Consider the following 22090-nt stretch of genomic DNA (forward strand, 5'->3'; position numbering starts at 1 on the left):
TATAGGGACTGATTACATGTAATTGCAAAACAGCAGTAGTTTTCTACGCAGAACATGATGATATCAGTAGCTTGTACTGCTTGTTTCACAAGTCAGAACACACTTAGGATATGGCAGAGGCTTTTCTTGAAATATGGTGGCCAGACAGCCAACAAGAAGAAAGCACACAACATAGAAATACAAGGATTCAAAATTAGTATGTCCCTTCTTCAACTTTGACATTTTCTTTAAATCATGAAATAGTATACATATATGTTGTATATCTAAACATTTGTATTCCTACCACAGGTTCTTAAACAAAGGGTAAAAGAATGCAAGCACATCATAGCACTGGATTGTAAGGCACGCTTTTTGTCTAAAGAAACCAACAAAGAACAAACTGGCTGGCTTATGAACGCCTTACATGGTCTCGAGTAAACCTGCAAGAAGTGCTGATTCTTTTTGATGACCTTATGCAGGATATTATGCTTTGTGTGCTTCTGTTATTTCTGGGACACTATTCTGTTTTATTTGTATATTCTGAAACTGCATGCAATACTAGCGCCTCCTGTACAATGCGGAAATATGATACTCCTCTTATTTTCCAGTGGCTCTACATCCAAAGGGAGATTGTTTGTACTTGATTTTATTGAAACTTGAACTTGCAAGTCCTGATCGCTGACCTCCATTCATATAGGCATCCAGCAGTACATCCACACAGTGCTGGAGCTGCTCCTTTCCACTCAAGGGCTTGATCTGTCTAGAAGTCTCTTGCAAATAAATTAAGGTGTAAAATAAGAATTTAAATAAACTACAGTCTTCTGAGGAACACAATGCAGCTCTTTAGCGCATTTCTCTGTATATAGTTCTTTTACATAGCAGATTTTGAAACAATTGTCTGTTGTCTTGTCACGATGATGTGCTAAAAATCTGGTCTCTAATTCATCTTGTAAATTTGATTTTATAATATACATTCCTTTTATTTTGTCACATTTCGTGTACTGTATAGCATGGCAATATCCTATGCAATATTTACTAATGAGTACTATTTTTAATCTTTTCCAAATGTTTGTGTCTTGTTCTCAATTTAAAGCTTTAATGTTGTGAACTGCTGCCATTGTAAAGCACTGCTATTGATGCATGAACATTCTGATTCTTTGTGTGTTGCAGTGAAGTTGGGACCAGCGGGGGCTGGGCTCAGGCTGCTTTATGCCACGTGGAACTAATCATTTTTGAAAATAAAAACTCCACATAAGTACTTTTTTGTTTTTCTTTGCCTGTTTTTTTAAGTTACTTGATGACTGAGAAGTTTTGTTCCAATTACACACAAGTCATTTTCTTTGAGAACCTAACATGTAAATGAATATGCCAAATTAGGATCTATACTAGGAACATTAAGCAGAATTAAATGGATGGGAATGAATTATCAATGCATATCATCTGCACACGTTTTACTGTAAATGACCACTGTCTGCCCTTGAAAACATTTTACTGAGGACATCTTACAACAAAAAGATGAAGCAGAGTCATTCATGAACTATTTTCTGCAGTTCACTTTCTACCTGCTCCACAAATGCTGGGAAACGGTGGTCCAGTAGACACAGACGAAGGAAAGCCCCAAGGTCTTCTGCTTGCAGTGTGGAATGCTGGTAGGCCAAAGGAAGTGACAACTTCACCCCTTCTAAGAAAGACTTCAAAACAGAAAAGCAGATTAGCTGGTTGTGCAGCACCAAGACAGCAGCATCAATCTGTTTTACAAAGCATCCTTCACACAGTTCACTAGCTCAAGACATTTTGCAATGCATACAACCATTTGATTCAAAGTTTCAAGCATGCGGTTATCGAACAAGGAGCAAGTAAGCAACTCTTTCTCTGTGCTGCCACCAATAAATCAACTGGCTTACAAATAAGATTGTCATATACCAAAATTTCAAACTTTGATATGATACTAAGCTTTGAAATCAATACTATTTTCAATACCCAATACAGTTTATTTTGTAACTCAATTAAAAAAAAATCAATGTAAATAAATTGCAATCCTGTGTCATTTAAAGCTTTACATTAATGAAAATAGTGAGAGGTCAAGCAAAATGACACCTTTTATTGGCTAACTAAAAATATTACAAAAAACATCTTGCCTGAAGAAGGGGCCCAAGTTGCCTCCAAAGCTGGCATATTGTAATCGTTTTAGTTCACCAATAAAAAGTGTCATTTTGCTTGACTTCACACTACATTCATAATGGCTAACATGGTACAACACCCTAGTACTACATTAATGAAAACAAATAGAATTTGTAATCATTACAATGCACATACTTCAAGCAATGCAATCATTTGTAAATGCGAAGAGTAAAAAGTTCTGTAAACAATAACAAGTAAAGAAGCTTAAATCCAGTGAACAGTTTTTTAACATTGATCAAAAAAAAAAAAAACCTGTCTCTGAGGTAGTACAATGAAATGTTACAAATGCCATTAAATGTTAACTGAATAAGTATTGCAATCTTCTGTAAAGGTTGGGAGCATGCACTGATTTTACAGCGTGTTGCTGCACCCACCACATGATGAACCTCCCAGATTGGGACCAAAGTGCAGCAGTGCAATGGGTGACACCTGAGCACCATACTTGACAGCTGGAGGTTGGTGGCAGAATTGGCACTCCAGCCACCTTAAAAAAACCTCAAAAGGTTTCCCTGTAAGTTGGAGGACCTGTTTGCAGGGCAAACTTTTGTAAACTATTGTACTGAAAAGTAACATAAACAGAACACAGACACATTGAAAGGCTTTGCATAAATTCAAACGGTGCACATTGCATTTCTATTTAAATAAAACTATGATGTCCTTGTAATCTCCACATTTTTTTGCAAGAAAGGCTAGCATGTCAACATTCACTACCATAAGGCTACTGCATGCTTCTGTTGGGCTGCAACTGGGCGTTGACATACTAAATACAAATTCTGAAACTCTTTGTATTGACTAGCATGTGGGTTCTTTAAATGTCTATCCATTACGTGAACCAGCTTTTTCATCACAGGCTAACTAAGTGGAAGTTTATCCAGGGAGTTGAACAGAAGGAAGCAACCAAGTATGGGCCACCAGTTAATTAAAGGCATACTCACACACATACAGTATATCAATCAAAAGACTGAGAGAAAAAGAAGGCAAAGGCTCCAGTGAGACCCTAGAGGTGTAAACGTTACCAATGTGATGTACTTAAATGAAATGCAGCTACCAAAACTGGCATCTAGGGGCTTTTACCAATACTGACAGTTTGAGAGACATTTGTAAACTTCCCCATTTTAATCCCTCCTTTTTTGTAATATTAGAGTGTCACAGATGCTTTAAGAATAGGCCACCAATGTGGGGAAATAAAAGTAATCCAGAACATGGTCCAATTGGACTCAGATCTCTCTTGAAAGACGACCAACAGTCAGTCACACAACTGCTGGATGAAATAACTGCCCATAGCCTTTCACAGATGGTTATGGCATACAAATGACTCAAAAAGGTTTCTCTGCCGTCAGTGAAATACAAGGCAGTCTCAATGCAGTGGCTTAAAGAATAAAAAAGAGTAGACAATGAAGGACTGGAAAACATCTTCTGATTTAAAAAAAATACTGGTTTGTGCCAATTTCTGCTAAGGGAAGGATAAAAAAAGCTTTAATGTTTACTTAAGAGTATAGGTTGGTGATATAGTACAATGAGCAACTTTCTGGTAAAGTACTGTACAACAGGAGAGGCAAGTACTGCAAGTCTGAGAGAGACAGAGAAGAGTGCATGTCTGGTATTGCAAAAGAAACCCCTTTGTAGTTAACAGCCTGTTTGGCCACTGGAGCGAAGGTTTTCACCTTTGGTGCAATGGCAGAGAAAGAGGCTATGTAGTCCAGCTGTGCAAGTTTGAGCTCCAACCTGTCAGGGAGGGCGACAGGGTAAGAGAAGGGCATATCACTTGAGGATTCCTGAGCAGAGGTGTAAATATGAGCATATAGTGTCCAAACTCAACACTATGACTGGGCCACTGAGTGAACCCAAATGCCCGTGGAGGCTGTAATTCCAAAATATTGGGAAGCACAATGTTAAACAAGTGCCAACCAAACTAATCTGCAGTTCAACATGAATCCACTTTCACCCAACTATTTTGATTTTTAAAATGTGCTAATATCAGCTAAAAACAGATTTTTCTGAAGTCAATATGAACTATTCCACTCACAGGGTTTCAGTAGCAATGTGTGCTTATAGGCATCAGTGCACAAGTACAGCTAGTGGTGACACCATGCAGCTCGATATTTGGGTAAGACAGTAACACAAAGCATTTGATGTAGCAAGACAAGTACTGATCATGAGAGTAGAATCTTGACCTTTTCCTGTGATTTTCTAAAATGTATTATGCATATTTTTGGCATTCTTTTTTGCTAATATAGAACCAAAAATGTAAATTGTATTGCTCTCTATTGTTAATAGTTTTATATCAAGCTCAAGCTGATAAAAACTAGGCACATATTTTTAGAAAAAACCACAGCATATTATTCGTAAAAAAGACCAATTTGTAAAAATAAAGCATTTCATTGCACTGACTGTTGAAACTTGTCTATTCTGATTCTTACAGTGGAGGAATAATTAACAAATATTAACAAGTAATTAATAAGTATAATTGAGTGATTCACATTAAGTAATTGTTACAATGCCTTGTGATGGTCTAGCACCCTATCCAGGGATTGTTTCTGTCTTGCACTGAATACTTGCTGGAGTAGGCTCCAGGGTCCCCAAAACCTTGCTCTGAATAAGCAAGTTTTGGAAGTTGGATGATTGTCACTATGTTCTACAAATGGGCGAGTACAGAGAGCAAAGATTTACCATTTTTTTCACTCCTGGGGCCTCATTTATAAAACTTTGTGTGGATTCAAGCATGAAAATATGCACACGCCAAAAAATAGGAAAATGCATGCTCCAAATTTTTTTTATAAAATTGATTTATAAAACCTGCCATCTGCACATTTCTATGCAATTTACCCTTTATAACTCACAACCACCTTGTAAATGTGCGTATGTGAACATGTCTCAAATGCCACCTGAAACATCCATATATAGAGCATGCTAATCAACCTCATACATATGTAGTGTATTAACAATACTGCACAACTGCATAGGCTGGCAGAGCAGCCTCCTATGTGACACACCAAGACACTGACACCTGCATTCAAGAGTATCTGGTTGCAAGCCACAACTGAGAACGCAAGATCATGTGTGGCATTATAGCTCCTTTCTTTTGCATTCTGGGGGTCAAGGAAATGTACAAGGTGTAGGCAGCCACTATCAACTTGCACATGTAATGACATGATTTATGTTACAATGAATAGAATAGGCCCTATGAAAAACTGTGGGTTCAGCCAATTAACTTTCGAATAAGCCTGCCACCACCTACCGTATCATCACATTTGTCAAAGCTATTTTGTCTCAAAATAAATTAATCAAAGGTTGTCTCAGGACACTGAACTCTGATGTTTGTCAGTTTCATCTTGGCATTACACATGATTTGTGTGTTAATGGAATGTCAGCGCTCATTTAACAAAAGCATCTTCATTCTCACTAGGTGCCCATATCTATACTAATAAAAGGCAAAGCCCTCACTCACTCACTCACTGACTCACTGACTCATCACTAATTCTCCAACTTCCCGTGTGGGTGGAAGGCTGAAATTTGGCAGGTTCATTCCTTACAGCTTCCTTACAAAAGTTGGGCAGGTTTTATATCGAAATTCTACGCGTAATGGTCATAACTGGAAGCAGTTTTTCTCCATTTACTGTAATGGAGATGAGCTTCAACGCCGTGGGGGCGGAGTTTCGTGTGACATCATCACGCCTCCCACGTAATCACGCAGTACATAGAAAACCAGGAAGACCTCAAAAAAGCGCTGAAGAAAACATGCATTATATAATTGAGAAGGCAGCGAAACAATAAGAAGCGAGCGAGTGACATATACAACCATATTCATGAGTTCTGCTACTTCGGAAACAAAGCACGATGTAAACCTACACTTTAAATTAAGTTCATAGACAGGCTGCCGCTGGCGTTTGTAATTTAGTGCCTGCCCATATAAGGCCGTCCGTCAGCGGCAATCCAATAGCAAACTCCCACTAAATATTCACGTGTGAACGACTGTGCTTATGGAGAGGAAGATGAGATGGTCAGGGTGGTGTTTGACACAAACTCAGCGAAACTGCGAGAGAAAGTTTTAAGTGCCAGGACTAAGGTAACATTAAATACAGCCATGGACATAGCGAGATGGCACCAGCACAGCTGGGAACCTTCGATGCATGTACACCGAGTGGCTCACGTGAACTGGCGAGTGCACAGATAAAAGCAACAGTTCCAAAGAGCTGAACAAAACCGAATTACACAATTGAAAAGGCAGCAAAAATATGAAGCGTCTGATACATACAAGCATATTCATAAATCCAACTACTGCGGAAACAAAGCACACGTTGGAAAAAGTCAATGTCCGCTAAAGGAAGACAGTGTAAAAAACCGTGCATGCAGTGTGTCAGGTCTCAGATAAAGAAGAAGGCGAGCTGTTTATTGATGCAGTAAGAAACGAATCGATGAATGAAACCTGTCATCTTTACAGCGATTGACAAACACGGAATGTAACTTGAACACAACACATCCTACAAATACGAACCTGATTGAAAGAAATAATGATAATCAAATCCTTGATGACAGCAACACTCAGTAACACTCACAAAACAAATACTGTATATTGACAGTCATGTTACGTTATTTTTAAAATGTTCCCTTTTTTTTTCTAGCTTTTTTAACACACTACTTCTCGCTGCGATACGGGTATATATATATGTATATATATATCCCGATCTACATACTCGAATAATGGATACTTTATTAGCCATCAATGATTGTTTTGGTAAAGCCATACTCAGTGTATTCATTAGATGAGCGGTAAAAAGTAAGAGCGAGGGAGGATGACTTATTGAGGCATGCAGGCTGTAGTGCGTCAACTCTATCTGAATTGCGCGATCACATTTGAAAAAATATATCTTTTCAAGTTCTATTTAGTCCATATGTGTCAAACTCAAGGGCGCGGGCCACATCCGCCCGGCGTGTAATTATATCCGCCCGAGATCATTTTATATACTGTATTATTGTTATTAATGGCCGGGTATATGAAGCGCTGGTAACACAATAAACTACAGATCCCATAATGCAGCGCTTCAGCTGCCTTGCCGAACACTTACGCGTTAATCAAGTCTAGCTTATGATGCTGCAAGTTATTGCGAAGCTAGCTCACACGATGCTGAAGAGAAAAGTTGATTCTGAAAATAGAGCCTTTAAAACCGATGGGAGGCTGAGTATATGTTTATTGAACCCGTGTGTCTCATTTGTGGAGCTAATGTGGCTGTAATTACAGAATTTAATCTAAGACGGCACTATGAGACAAAACATCAGGGAGTTCTGTGTTGTGGAGATTCTCAGGATGGATTGCAGGTGCTCAAAGACCTGAATGCAATGCAGAAGATGCAGAAAGCAGAAGAAATAAATAAGAATCTGACACTTCAGCGGACGTTTTTACCCATGCACGATCACAAACTGATTTCAAGTGAAGCTGCTTTTATGGGAGACACAAATGCACCAGTGCAATTTGCCCCACTTTCCCTGTTGCCAAGTAATGTTAAACCAAGTCGTCACTACGGTGTTCCCAAATCGCACTTTGCTGATAAACTGAGCGCACTGAGTTTGCACGGCGCTTTGGTGACTTTGAAGAACAAAAAGTCCGTCTACATGCGGCTCGAACCTTGTGCATGTTTGGTAGCACATATCTGTGTGAGAAGCTCTTCTCAGTGATAAAGACTAACAAAACAGCACACAGGAGTCGCCTCACTGATGAGCACCTGCAATCCATCCTGAGAATCTCCACAACACAGAACCTCACACAAACAGAAACGAACTTGTGGCCAAAAAGATGCCAGGCGTCCAGCTCTAAAATGACATATGAGCAAAGACAACTGAATGATTTGATTTGTTATTGCTGAAAGGAACACATTTTATTTATATTTCTAGGTTTTGTTATGCAGCATGTTCATATTTGAATTTGTATAATTTTGACAGGATATATTTTTATGGAGAGCAAAATCTTTTGGGATATTTAAAATCTAAGTTTATTTTTTATATAAAATTACATAAGAGAAAAGAAATTTGAATGTTTGTTCTTTTAACGTTTACTTTATTTCTAACTTGTATAATTTAGACAGGATATATTTTTATGGAGAGCAAAATATTATAAGTTGTTTAAGGTTTGAGTTGATTTATTCACGAATAATATTCCTGTCTGTTTTTACCATTCCTACCAAAGATATTTCTGTCGACTAAATAAAAATTCCTTCTATTTAAAATTTAAATAGAACTTGAACAAATACAATAGTTCATAATATCCACGCAGACTTGCACGTAAGAGCGGAGTAATCCGTTTTAACAAGCAGCGTATTGCACTGATACGAAATAGCTGTGTGTGTATATATGTAGATATGTACGTATATGTATATATGTTTATATATATGTGTGTGTGTGTATATGTATATATATATATATATATATATATGTACTTGTGTGTATATATGTAGATATATATATGTATGTATATATGTGTGTGTGTATATTTATGTGTATATGTATAGATATGTATATATATATGTTTATGTGTGTGTGTGTGTGTGTGTGTGTGTAAATATATATATATATATGACAGCAACACTCATCACTCACAACAGTGACAAAACAATTACATTGACAATCATGTTACGTTATTTTCAAAATGTTTCCTTTTCTTTTTTTAATTGCTTCTTTAACACACTACTTCTCCGCTGCAAAGCGCGGGTATTTTGCTAGTTGCAATATAAGCGCAATAAATTGCTCTGAATCATTAGGAGAACCAAACACTGCTGCAAATTTCTTTTCTATGTTGGCAAAAAAGGTTACATTTTATGTATGTACACCCACACCATACAAAAACTGGAAGTAGTGCCTGTCTGTTAGGTTGATGGCTTCCACCACAGCAGACATGATGGAGTGAAGCCTGTCACCAGTTCCCTGAGAAGTGACAACAGGTAGCCAATATAAACTGATGAATAATTAAAAACATTCTTCAGTGTAACTAAACAGCACTGGCCCACTTAAAAGGGAACTAAAACAGAGCTTGTATATCATATTTATCACTTCTGAGTTGTAATATGTTTGTCATGTCAATGCACGTTATAAGAATAGCTTGGTGATATTCCCTGGGGGATTTCCCTGCTTGATCAAGGGTGTCGTAATTTCCCAGTTTCTCTGAAAAATCATACACAAATGGGGCAAAATTGCCATAAACATACACCTGTTCCCCTGTCAAGTTTTCTTTTCTAAATCCTGACGTTTGCGTGGGAAGTTACATACACTCATTTTTAAGCCTCTTTTTATGTGTACACAACATTTATTAACAAAGCTCCAGGCCTATATCCAAGTCAAGCTTGGTTTCTTCATTAGTGTTTATCAAAGGCAAAGATATGCTACGGTTAGTCCTGGCAGCAGCAAGGTAAACAGATATGGGTTAAAAACACCAGATTACACATATGTTTAGAAACAGAAGAAACAATACTAAAATACTCTGTTTGCATCCCACTAGGCTGTCTGACAGATGATCAGAAACATCCCTTTAAATTCTATGGCATCTTTAATTCTAAAATTGGCTGGCTAAAGCCTGACAACAAAAAATTACGACATGAAGTAGAAGTAATACCTGTGCCAGACAACAAATGGGCAGCCTACCCTGCAGGTCCTGTTCCTCTGATCCAGTTATAACATCTTCAGCATTTTGCATCTGCATGGAAACAAGGGTGTGCATATTGACAAACAGGAAACAACCAAAAAAGAATGTTGCAGGAGGTTTGTCAGCAGCAAAGTTTCTCACCTTGTTGTTAACACCCATAACCGTATATTGTTGCAACCTGAAGCAAACATCCCTGCTGAACTCCACAGCCTCCTGAAAATTAGCTCCATCAAACTGTACTCGAAACATGCGGCACTCATTCTATGAACAGATTTTAAAAAATAAAAACACTCACTAGCAGCAAAAACAAACAGCTTATCATTCCAATTTCCAGGCAATAAATACACTCAGAAGGATGGAAGGTTTCAAGGAAAAGGTCAATGAAGTCAGAAAAGTCAAAACAAATGCACATTGCTGACAGTTCAAAAGATCTCTGTGCAGTTTTGAGAATGAGGAGGGATCAGCAGTGGAAAGTGAACATAAATCCACTTCTCAATCTTTAGCTCTATTCACACTGTATTTGTGCACCAAGGTAAACAAATTAGCTGAGTGAAGAGAGGAGACAATCTGCGTACCTTAATTTTCACAGAGAACAGGAGATGGTCAGACTTTGGCATCACTTTCAGGAAGAAAGGAGCATCAATCAGTGAAAATCCTTCCTGCAACATAAAAGAGAAACTATTACAAAAGCTAAGCAGCAGATGGAGCCAGAGATTCAAAAGGTGTAGCCTGGCATAAAGAAGAGCATGTTACAGTATATCAAACTCATGATGTTAACACAAAAAGGCATTACACCCATCCCAAGTATCAATGTTAAAAACAAGACAGCAGCAATTTCCATTACTCTACTTTGTCTTTATCTAAGCAGCCTTTTGAAGAAAACATATATGAACACTACTCTGTATTTCATGTGTAAGAAGTGCCTCTATTCTCAAAGCAAAGCTCTACCCAAATATCTTGCTGTAGATTAAAACAAACATGGTTTTGTTCCATAAAGGCTAAGAAAATGCTGCTGTTACTGTAGGCAACAAGCATCAGAACATCTTGACAAGTCACTAAGCATCTCACACTTCATTATTCTCAGCATTCACAATATGGATTAGTAAAGAGTGCCTGGGATTAGCTATTACTCTTTTATTTCTGAACATGATTACATCTTGCCTGAAGAAGGGGCCTGAGTTGCCTCAAAAGCTTGCATATTGTAATCTTTTTAGTTAGCCAATAAAAAGGTGTCATTTTGCTTGGCTTTTTTCTACATCCATAATGGCTAACACGGTACAACAACCTAGTACTACATTTCTGAACATAGAAAGTCTTCTTTACACATAGACTTGTATGAGAGATGCATCTATTAGAGCCACAGGAGTGAAGGGAATTTAAACTGGTATGATAAGCAAGCACATCAAGGTTGCAGCAGAAGACAATGTAATGTTAGATGGGGAGAAGTACTTTAATCTAGCCCATTGTCTGTTTGCTACTACTTGTCACCTTTCAAAGTACAGAAATCTCTAATCATGTGACTACTGCAATACACTCCCATTAACAATGTTGGTTTAAATGGACAGGTGTAAAACTAGGTTTGCGCACATGGCTCCTTGGCATCAACATGAGCTATACAGTATGACCTCTATCACTCCTCTAGATCTATATATACAGGGATTAGTAAGGACAGACACCTCTGCTGCACATTTCGTCCTGGTTAAGAAGAGTACAAAAAGAGTAGATGACAACTCAAGACAGTGCAGTGGAAACCACAAAACTTTAGACGTTCTCTTAATGAGCCATTATGTGGAGAGCACAGTAATGACATTCCCCACACAAGACAATATATATCCATCCATCCATCCTCTTCCGCTTATCCGAGGTCGGGTCGCGGGGGTAGCAGCTTAAGCAGAGAGGCTCAGACTTCCTTCTCCCCGGCCACTTCTTCCAGCTCTTCCGGGAGAATCCCAAAGGCGTTCCCAGGCCAGCCGGGAGACATAGTCCCTCCAGCGTGTCGACATATATATATATATATATATATATATATATATATATATATATATATATATATATATATATATATATATATATATATATAAAGACTAAAAAAAGGGCAACATCCAAAGAACCTAATGGATGGCAGATGTGACAGATGTTTCAATAACAGTATAAAGTTGGACACATCTACATGAGGGGCAGGTGTATTTCTTATAATAATAATCTTATATAATTAATATTATTTATATATATATATATATATATATATATATATATATATATATATATTAAATATTATAATAATCTTATAAGCTGTTACCTGAAGACAGACATCATACTTTTTAACTTGTGGGATCACTACAACTAAAGCAACAGCATCTTAAACCTCTCAGGAAGCTCACCAATAGAGTATGTCCCTGACATACAAGGAAATGCCCAGACTGGACTATAGTTAGTGTTAGTGGTCCAAGGTCATCACTTGATTCAATCATCTGAAAAAAAGACAAAAAGAATTGTCAAGTAGGCAAGGGAACTGTAAAGAGCAACTTTTTAAACACATTTTCATGAAACAGCCCAAGTCAGCACATCACCCAGCTCCTAACAGGTCTCGAATTGTAATGACCAATTATCTCGGTTTTCTTGCAATAGCCATGATTCAAAACTCTACAACTAGGAAGCAGAATTCAGAGAGAATGTATGAACAAAGTTCTAAAGTTCTAAAACAAAGTGTTTAATACTGTTTTCAAAAACTTTTAATTAATAAAATCCATAAACCTAAGAGTTGGCTATGTACTCTATCATAATTACATAACCTAACCTCTTTTTGGCCTGTACCTTTTTCAGATTTTATTTTTGTAAACACTTTAGTATAGGTACTGCAAAAATTACTCATTTACTCTTATGCAACAAGACCTTAACAAAGGCCATAATAACTTTAAGTCATAATAACTGTTATAAAGCATCATTAAACAGGTTATTCATCTTTGTGCATTTGACATGCTGGTAAAAATTACTTATGAATATGAAGGATTCCAAAGTCTTATACTGAAGTAGCCAATATCGAGACATCTGTCTCACTTCACTCACCTGACTGTTCCAAACTGAAGTTATTTCAGCAAGCCATATTGCACAGATGAATAGCCCCTTTACTGATGCTTTGTATTTGTCATCAACACCAAACAAGCCACCATTAAGGTTTTGTCACATAAGAGTAAAACAGAATTTTTTTGCAGACCCTAAACTAACATGTTACCCATTTTTCACTGATGTTTAAACTTATGGGCAACACGGCCCATTAGCACTGCTACCTCACCAGCTTTGTTATTCTCATTAGACATTCTCTCTACTACTTGGTTTTCTCCAGGCACTCTGATTTTACATCACACCCCAAAGATACTGGAGTTAATTTGATAAAATCTAACACTGGCACAGTGCAAGCAAGTGTGATGGCTGACTACGCTTCCTGACAGGCTAGAATGCTATCCAGAGGTTGTTAAGGTGCCTTTACCCAAAGCTGCCAGGATGGGCTCCAGCTCAAGACAACCTTGAAATATGTATGTTCAGATAGTAGATGGATGGAGGACATTTGTACTTCTACAACAATATAAATATTTTTAATAATTTTCATTGTTTTTTATTATCAGTGTAAATCTGTGTTCAGTTTATGAAGCTATCTTACTATTCTATTTTTGCAATCTGGCAAAATAAAAACACTTATTTCTCCTTTCAAAGGATTAGCACACAAGCCTTCTAAATTGCAAATCAATTTAATTTGAAATCAGTCTAAATATATCAAAATACGCACAAATTAACTGTATGAAAGTTAATGGATTTGCAAATATACTCCCATCATACTTGCTTTAATGACTTTAAATTTTTTTATTAGAGAAAAAGATTTTGTCACTCCAAGACAAACTTATGGAAGCCAAAGTTGAAATGAGTTCTCGGGGTTCCAGCCTATGCGGTTTGTTAGGGACACTGAAGTTGTGCAGATTCACCTAGACACTATCAGAAGGTTACTATGACCAACTGCACACGCGGGACTCTTTACCCTCTTGAACCCCTTGTCTAGATTTCTCTTTTAAGCTCTTTTAAGGTCAGCAGTAACAGTGTTGTTTGTAGATTCTGAAGTTTGCTGAAGCTTGTTATTTATTGAAACAGAATAGCATCTTCCTACAGCACCAGACAGGGTAAATACTTTCATTCACTCACCTATAGACTTTAAAGCCTATCCTCTGTAACCAGGATAGCATCTATTTTTGAAATGATTACATTGATAATGAATGTATTAGCAAAATCAGTAAATCACTGACACATTTTTTTTCATGAGGAGATGAATTAACTTTCAAATGCAACGATAATAATGGAATTACAGTCTAGTGAATCCACAGCAGGGCAGGAATAACAATGAAACGTTTTTGGACGCCAAGATGGCACACTGTTTTGGTATGTCTGGATTACTACTGACACTTTATGGCACAGCCAAGTTACATTTTGCTCTAAAAGACCGAGACATTAACTATGCCATGCTAATTAAAAAGTCTAGCAGATGCATCTGTTTACTAAGCACAAAAAGACAGCAACAATTGCAATACAACTGCCCCATCAACGTCATTAATATGTTAGTTTTGTCTTCTTTATTATAAATACAACATACTCCCAATTAAACATTTTTATGATTTCTCTGTATTTCTCTTACAAAAAATATTAGAATTAGCTGCTCCCATTGTATTAAAAGTCACCAATTGAAATTTGCATGGCATACTGGAATGGTATTGTAAAAAATAGTGATATATACTGTCACAGCATGTTAAGATGCATCCTTTTGCTTCAGAAACTGATATCAACACTTCTGTCCTTGTGCACAAAACACTTTTAACCAATCGGCACATTCTAAACATCCAACGTGACAGTGTGAAGTTTCACTGCTTGTGACTTTTTATAAATGCTTAACTTCACTGTATTTATTGTTAATCATTGTATTGTACCAGCTCTGGCCTACTGCTCTGCCGATTTGGGAATCACACCTTCTGCAATAAAAGCAGGTCTGCATTTTCAAAGAGGTACGTCCTGTCATTTTTTATAAGGCACTATTTAGGACTTGACTCATTGTTCACAGTACATACACCCTATAATGAAACACTGCACGTTAAAACTCAAAATCAGTGCACTGAAACATATTGTATACTGAAATACATACACCGAATAAGCATACTCACTGGACATCACTGGATATTTATTATTTGTCTTAACCTGGAGGACCTGACAATTAAGTAAGCAAAACACTTTTGAATTTGTGTAATGTGCTTTAACTTTTTTTTTCAGTTAGACATCTCAATACTGAGAGTAGTGTATATACTCATGAAAATTATTGATGTTCTGACCAACACCTCATAATCTTTTTTCCTTATCTTTTAGCAGAACATCCATCCATTTTCTAACCCGCTGAATCCAAACACAGGGTCACGGGAGTCTGCTGGAGCCAATCCCAGCCAACACAGGGCACAAGGCAGGAACCAATCCTGGGCAGGGTGCCAACCCACCACAGGACACACACAAAGGCCAATTTAGAATCGCCAATCCACCTAACCTGCATGTCTTTGGACTGTGGGAGGAAACCCACGCAGACACGGGGAGAACATGCAAACTCCACGCAGGGAGGACCCAGAAAGCGAACCCGGGTCTCCTAACTGCGAGGCAGCAGTGCTACCACTGCGCCACCATGCCGCCCTTTTAGCAGACTGGCTTGATATTTTCATGATATTCTTTGCTAAGTGCATCTGAAGAGGTTTTTTGCTTAAGCTTGTGCCTCCTGCTTGTCTTTTGTTGCACAGTTAAAATGTATGTTTAAACATATCGTTCTCAGTCTTTGAATTACTACATTCATTTTCTTTCTGTTATGGCATTTTTAAAGCACATCATCTGTGTTCACGCCTTCTGAGAAAATGGAAAGTTTTGTGAAACACTTATAACAGACATTGTGTATTTCACCAAAATCTTTAAAAGAAATCTCTCTTTTTTGGATGAATAATAGTTTTTAGCTTTAGTTTAGAATATGTTATGTTTCAACATACAGTAGAACTAATAAACTTGCAAAACTTTACATTGCCTGCATTTTCAACTGGATTTTAGACAAAAAACAGATATATTATATATTACTAAAATGGAAATTCAGAATTTTCTGTAGACATTTTTCAAATAAAACTTTGAGGTCTACATCAGCAGAACATTCCACAATTGTTAACGTACCACTGGTGTAAACAACAGGTAACAAGTCAATGGACAGACACGCATTACATAAGAATTAGAAAGGAATGCCCAAGTAAGTATTCCAAATACTGTTGTGGACATGGAACTTAAAAAAAGTACTTATAATAAACATGCATGAGCTTAACTGAAAAAAAAATCTAAATGACACAGCATAAATGACCAAAACCTTAAGTTGGTAAAATTCTTTTGAAAATAATTCATTCATCCATCCATCCATCCATTATCCAACCCGCTATAACCTAACTACAGGGTCACGGGGTTCTGCTGGAGCCAATCCCAGCCAACACAGGGCGCAAGGCAGGAAACAAACCCTGGGCGGGGCGCCAGCACACCACAGGGCACACACTAGGGACAACTTAGAATCGCCAATGCACCTAACCTGCATGTCTTTGGACTGTGGGAGGAAACCCACGCAGACACGGGGAGAACATGCAAACTCCAAGCAGAGGGGACCCGGGAAGTGAACCTACCCACTGCGCCAACGTGCTGCCCTTGTTTATCATTTGGTTTAAGAAATTCAAAAAATATTCCTAACTTATAAAAAACTCCTGCCAACTGTAAAGTAATATGATTGCTTATAAAGATCTCAGCACTGAAAAACAGTCAGCACTCACTATAATCAATAGAATTAATATTGATGTATCAATTACTACGTTCAAGCAAGAGCCGACGGAACTTGGTAATTAATAATAAAAATTAAAAAAAAATAAAAAATATAATAATAATAATAATTATATATATATATATATATATATATATATATATATATATATATTATATATATATATATATATATATATATATATATATATATATATATATATATATATATATATATATATATATATATATATATATATATTAAATTTTATGTAGCCACAGCCCCCCCAAGGTGTTATAACACAACCCTGTAAACTTCCATTAAAAGAATTTCATATGAGGCAGATATACTTGGAGGGCCATACAGCTTCCACTTGTCCAATTGTCAGGCCACAATCCTCACAGATGTTTTGTCAACTTAAGTATCCAAGTCTGGGTTACATAAATGGTCATCCTTTACTAAATAACATTTACATTATAATCATTTCCATCTCTAGGACTTGAACAGCTTTCTCTTAATGCTATTAATGATACTTTGGGGCACCTATACAAAACTCCATCTTACTGGATTTCTATATGAATTCTATAACATTACGGCAAACCACTTTAGTGTACTTCAATGTAATTTTTTTTTTTTTTTACGAATAACACTCTTAACTGAATTCTACTGTCCATCACCCTGCACTTTAAAGATCTCGCTCCATAGAAACTACGCACATGCCTCCCCAAAACACCACTGGCAATCGAGTTCAAACGTAAGCTGTTCCAAATCCGTTTCAAAAGGGATTCAGTGTCTCATAAACCTGCGCCATCTATGTGACATGAAAATTTACAGTGCATCCGGAAAGTATTCACAGCGCATCACTTTTTCCACATTTTGTTATGTTACAGCCTTATTCCAAAATGGATTAAATGCATTGTTTTCCTCAGAATTCTACACACAACACTCTATAATGACAAAGTGAAAAAAGTTTACTTGAGGTTTTTGCAAATTTATTAAACATAAAAAAAACTGAGAACTCACATGTACATAAGTATTCACAGCCTTTGCTCAATACTTTGTCGATGCACCTTTGGCAGCAATTCCAGCCTCAAGTCTTTTTGAATATGAAGCCACAAGCTTGGCACACCTATCCTTGGCCAGTTTCGCCCATTCCTCTTTGCAGAACCTCTCAAGCTCCATCAGGTTGGATGGGAAGTGTCGGTGCACAGCCATTTTAAGATCTCTCCAGAGATGTTCAATCGGATTCAAGTCTGGCTCTGGCTGGGCCACTCAAGGACATTCACAGAGTTGTCCTGAAGGCACTCCTTTGATATCTTGGCTGTGTGCTTAGGGTCGTCGTCCTGCTGAAAGATGAACCATCGCCCCAGTCTGAGGTCAAGAGCGCTATGGAGCAGGTTTTCATCCAGGATGTCTCTGTACATTACTGCAGTCATCTTTCCCTTTATCCTGACTAGTCTCCCAGTTCCTGCCCCCCACAGCATGATGCTGCCACCACAATGCTTCACTGTAGGGATTGTATTGGCCTGGTGATGAGCGGTGCCTGGTTTCCTCCAGACATGATGCCTGGCATTCACACCAAAGAGTTCAATCTTTGTCTCATCAGACCAGAGAATTTTGTTTCTCATGGTCCGAGAGTCCTTCAGGTGCCTTTTGGCAAACTCCAGGTGGGCTGCCACGTGCCTTTTACTAAGGAGTGGCGTCCATACAGGCCTGATTGGTGGATTGCTGCAGAGATGGTTTGTCCTTCTGGAAGGTTCTCCTCTCTCCACAGAGGACCTCTGGAGCTCTGACAGAGTGACGATCGGGTTCTTGGTCACCTCCCTGACTAAGGCCCTTCTCCTCCGATCGCTCAGTTTAGATGGCCGGCCAGCTCTAGGAAGAGTCCTGGTGGTTTCAAAGTTCTTCCACTTACAGATGATGGAGGCCACTGTGCTCATTGGGACCTTCAAAGCAGCAGAAATTTTTCTGTAACCTTCCCCAGATTTGTGCCTCGAGAAAATCCTGTCTCGGAGGTCTACAGACAATTCCTTTGACTTCATGCTTGGTTTGCACTCTGCCATGAACTGTCAACTGTGGGACCTTCTATAGACAGCTGTGTGCCTTTCAAAATCAGGTCCAGTCAACTGAATTTACCACAGATGGACTCCAATGAAGCTGCAGAAACATCTCAAGGATGATCAGGGGAAACAGGATGCACCTGAGCTCAATTTGGAGCTTCATGACAAAGGCTGTGAATACTTATGTACATGTGCTTTCTCAGTTTTTTTTTATTTTTAATAAATTTGCAAAAACCTCAAGTAAACTTTTTTCAGATGCACTGTACATCGCATGTTAAAGCTGTTGATCCTTCCAGTCTTACGTGGACTGAGACGCTGCGGAGACCACCACCAGAAGAACCCTGCAGCACTCGCCCCGACATGTGTGTCTAAGAAGCCGCTTAGCACTTTTGTCAGCCTTCCCAACTCTTTCTTTTTTAAGGCCAATCATTATAAATTGTACGCATCATACGTGTACTGTCCACTTTATAACAGGAACGCACAATAAATCTGTTGGCAAACCCCTGAGCGTGCTACAAGACAGCCGTTCAACACCAGTGAAACGTACTGAACGGATCCAAGGAACAGTGACGCTGTTTATTTGGCTGATTTCGTTGTCTAATGTGTGTATATTAACAACGGACACAGAAATAACAAGTAAAACGTACACGTAGCCAAGCTACGTCCCCACCTTCCACGTCTTCTCTCCTGTCTGCCGAGGTACCCAGCGTCCGTAGCTCTTCAGTCGCCAACACTGGCTTGCCAAAGGCAGCTCCGCCACAACGCCGCCCTCCGCCATGACGCCCGCTAGAAACGCGCGGGACACACTCGCCTCATCCACTCACTTCGCGCGCCTTTTCTTTCTTTCGGCACAAAAGGGCGGGTTGATGTCACACGCGTGCGCACATGGCCGGGCTGCAGTGCGACTGCGTAGCTGGCCAGAGGCGCACTGAGGCGCACTGAGTCACTGAGTCGGGCGTTGGATGGGGATTCTGTTCGGTTGACTTTGATTTAATGGCGAACTATTTTGGTGTTGTGTGCATGGACCGCAAAATCACCCACAAGCAATACGATCGTGCTGAGTTGCTATGATTATATGGAACAATGCGATGCGACAGTTAGCACAACGTGGCAGCGCGTCCTATTCTCATTCTCAAACCTTAATAGTCTACTCAAGTAGTGTCGTGATAGCGCTGGACCAGCTCACACAATTAAAATGCTGCTGATAAATAAAACATTTCATATTTGCTGTGGTGAATAGCGTTTTGTAATATGTCTTTTTCATCCATCCATCCATTATCCAACCCACTATATCCTAACTACAGGGTCATGGGGGTCCGCTGGAGCCAATCCCAGGCAACACAGGGTGCAAGGCAAGAAACAAACCCTGGGGAGGACGCCAACCCACTGCAGGGCACACACCCACACCAAGCACACACTAGGAACAATTTAGGATCGCCAATGCACCTGACCTGCATGTCTGTGGACTGTGGGAGGAAACCCACGCAGACACGGGGGGAACATACAAACTTCATGCAGGGAGGACCTGGGAAGCCAACCCGGGTCTCCTAACTGCGAGGTAGCAGCGCTACCCACTGCGCCACCGTGCTGCCCTGTCCTTTTCATATTTCTGTATTTTTTCTTCTTCAGGGTATATGCCCTTCTTGAATCAAACACTTCCGTAATGCCCTCATGTTTCATTTTGAAGCCAAGACATCCATAGTGGCGTCTCTGCTGCTTTGTATGGATTAAACACACACAAGAAAATGGACTCAAGGCATCAAAATGACAAAGAATCACATTGTCCTGAGTTATGGTAGCGCGTGTGTTTGGCAACCTGCAGTACTTCAAATGAGATGACTGTGAGACGGCGAGATGAGATGCCTGTCAAAACCGAGCATGTAAATGGTAACAAGAAAGCGTTCACAGAGTTGTCCCGGTAATTATGAAGGAATTCCTCCACACAAATACACAGCCCTTGTCCAGTTTTGATGCCTTCACTCTGGGCTGCTTTTCAAGCGTACTCCTTACATCACTAAAGCTGATTTTGGGAAGTGAAAGGACAGAAAGACCCCCATCCTTGGCTGGCTAACAGGGCGCTTTGCCTGTCGAATGTCTGATCTAACACATTAGAACAGAACCCACTTGTGGATGTGTGCCGCTCTCCTTTGGATATTGTGTTTCTGGCTCAACAACTGCCTGGAATGTCAAGGCATGTCACTCAAATGTGCAGTCGTGTTACAACATGTGAAAGCAGAGGTGTGACTGACGGATTGCTTTTTTCATGTTGGACAGGTGGCACAGCTGGCACATTGATGTTTGTGCAATGAGCTCCGCTTCTTTTTGTCTTAGGCATGCCATGATGACTTCATAAGGCCTGTTTGGTTTGGGCAACCCCTGTGTGAGTGACACTCCAAGACCAAGAAGTCATTGAGGGTCCCCAGCTCCGAGGACCATCGTAACTTTCATCTGTAATCGTTATATGCAACAACTCCAAGGCCTGCCACACTACACCCTGCTTATATTCTAGTGCATGCAAAGCTACCTGCAACATGCCAGCTTTATGTGCCCATGGGTCAACTCTTTTGTGTTCCCATTCCTGTTCCTGTACTGATGCGCACACTGAGTCGAAATTTGTGAAACAGTAAGAGCTTTAAAGTTGAATTCAAGCATGAACCTTAACAAAGGTATCCTGTGCCTTGTGGACCCTCAAGGACATTTCTTGAGTGCCTCTCTGTACATTTCGGCTTGTCTTATCTTTCCCAGTCACCCGCCTCGGAGTCACACCTGACAGCACAATCGTACATCTGCAACAAACACAATGCCGCATTTGCATCGATCTCATTATCGTCTCAATCCTCAGCAATCACAACGTGCCATGAAAAGCTGGGAGTGTATTTGGTGTTTGGCATACAGTCCCTGAACGGTCGGTTCTTAGATATCACATCAGAGCTTTCGTCCAAAAGCAGAGGACAAAATACTCAACAATAGGTGGGACTGAGCTTGGCTTTTAACGCTGATGTAACGGAACAACACGTCACTAACAGTTGCTGAGGTCTTGGCTCTCCGTCCACGGCCAGAGGAAAGGTCAGATGGCCAGAAGGCTCGGTGACTCCCAACATGACAGCAAGTATTGTGTTAGAGAGGGACAGCCTATGAGCGAGCTCTCTTGTCGCCTTGGTGGAATATCTTTTACAAGAATTAACCCAAATGAATCAGGGTATCCCTTTAGCTCGGACTCTGCTTTACAGTGGGCCTGTGATTACGTTCCAAAAGTGTCCTGTGGGATATGCTGAAATAAATTTTAAACAAGACCAGCTAAATCTGTGTAAATATATAAATCTAACAAAAGAGAAAACGGGCGAGTGTACCTAATGGGGCTTCTGATTGGCGGAGGGCAAAAGTGAGAAG

General features: G+C 39.3%; 2 protein-coding genes across 4 annotated transcripts in view; one reads left to right on the plus strand and one right to left on the minus strand.

Moving 5' to 3' along the window:
* LOC120541073 (neuroplastin-like) overlaps positions 1 to 1237 on the plus strand; it is a 44962-nt gene extending 43725 nt beyond the window's left edge. For all 3 annotated transcript variants that reach the window (XM_039772351.1, XM_039772350.1, XM_039772352.1), the window contains one exon: positions 289 to 1237. The gene's annotated coding sequence lies outside the window, so the exon portion shown is untranslated. The remainder of the gene's footprint in view (positions 1 to 288) is intronic.
* On the minus strand, positions 1072 to 19555 carry rec114 (REC114 meiotic recombination protein). The gene is made up of 6 exons (XM_039772353.1): positions 19371 to 19555; positions 12172 to 12261; positions 10366 to 10449; positions 9932 to 10051; positions 9761 to 9841; positions 1072 to 1670 (listed from the first exon to the last, which is right to left on the minus strand). The coding sequence occupies exons 1-6, from the start codon at positions 19476 to 19478 to the stop codon at positions 1506 to 1508; spliced, it is 648 nt and encodes a 215-aa protein (XP_039628287.1). The 5' UTR covers positions 19479 to 19555; the 3' UTR covers positions 1072 to 1505.
* Positions 19556 to 22090: the final 2535 nt, after the last annotated feature.

Source organism: Polypterus senegalus, chromosome 12 (genome assembly GCF_016835505.1).
Source record: "Polypterus senegalus isolate Bchr_013 chromosome 12, ASM1683550v1, whole genome shotgun sequence".
Taxonomy (NCBI): domain Eukaryota; kingdom Metazoa; phylum Chordata; class Cladistia; order Polypteriformes; family Polypteridae; genus Polypterus; species Polypterus senegalus.

Excerpts from the sequence above, each read along its gene's own strand:
- rec114 (XM_039772353.1), bottom strand. The coding sequence starts at position 19,478 with ATGGCGGAGGGCGGCGTTGTGGCGGAGCTGCCTTTGGCAAGCCAGTGT. Across the intron at positions 12,262-19,370 it reads CAGGAGAGAAGACGTGGAAG|ATGATTGAATCAAGTGATGA; the intron begins GTGGGGACGTAG and ends TCTTTTTTTCAG. Across the intron at positions 10,450-12,171 it reads GTCAGGGACATACTCTATTG|GAAGGATTTTCACTGATTGA; the intron begins GTGAGCTTCCTG and ends TTTATGTTGCAG.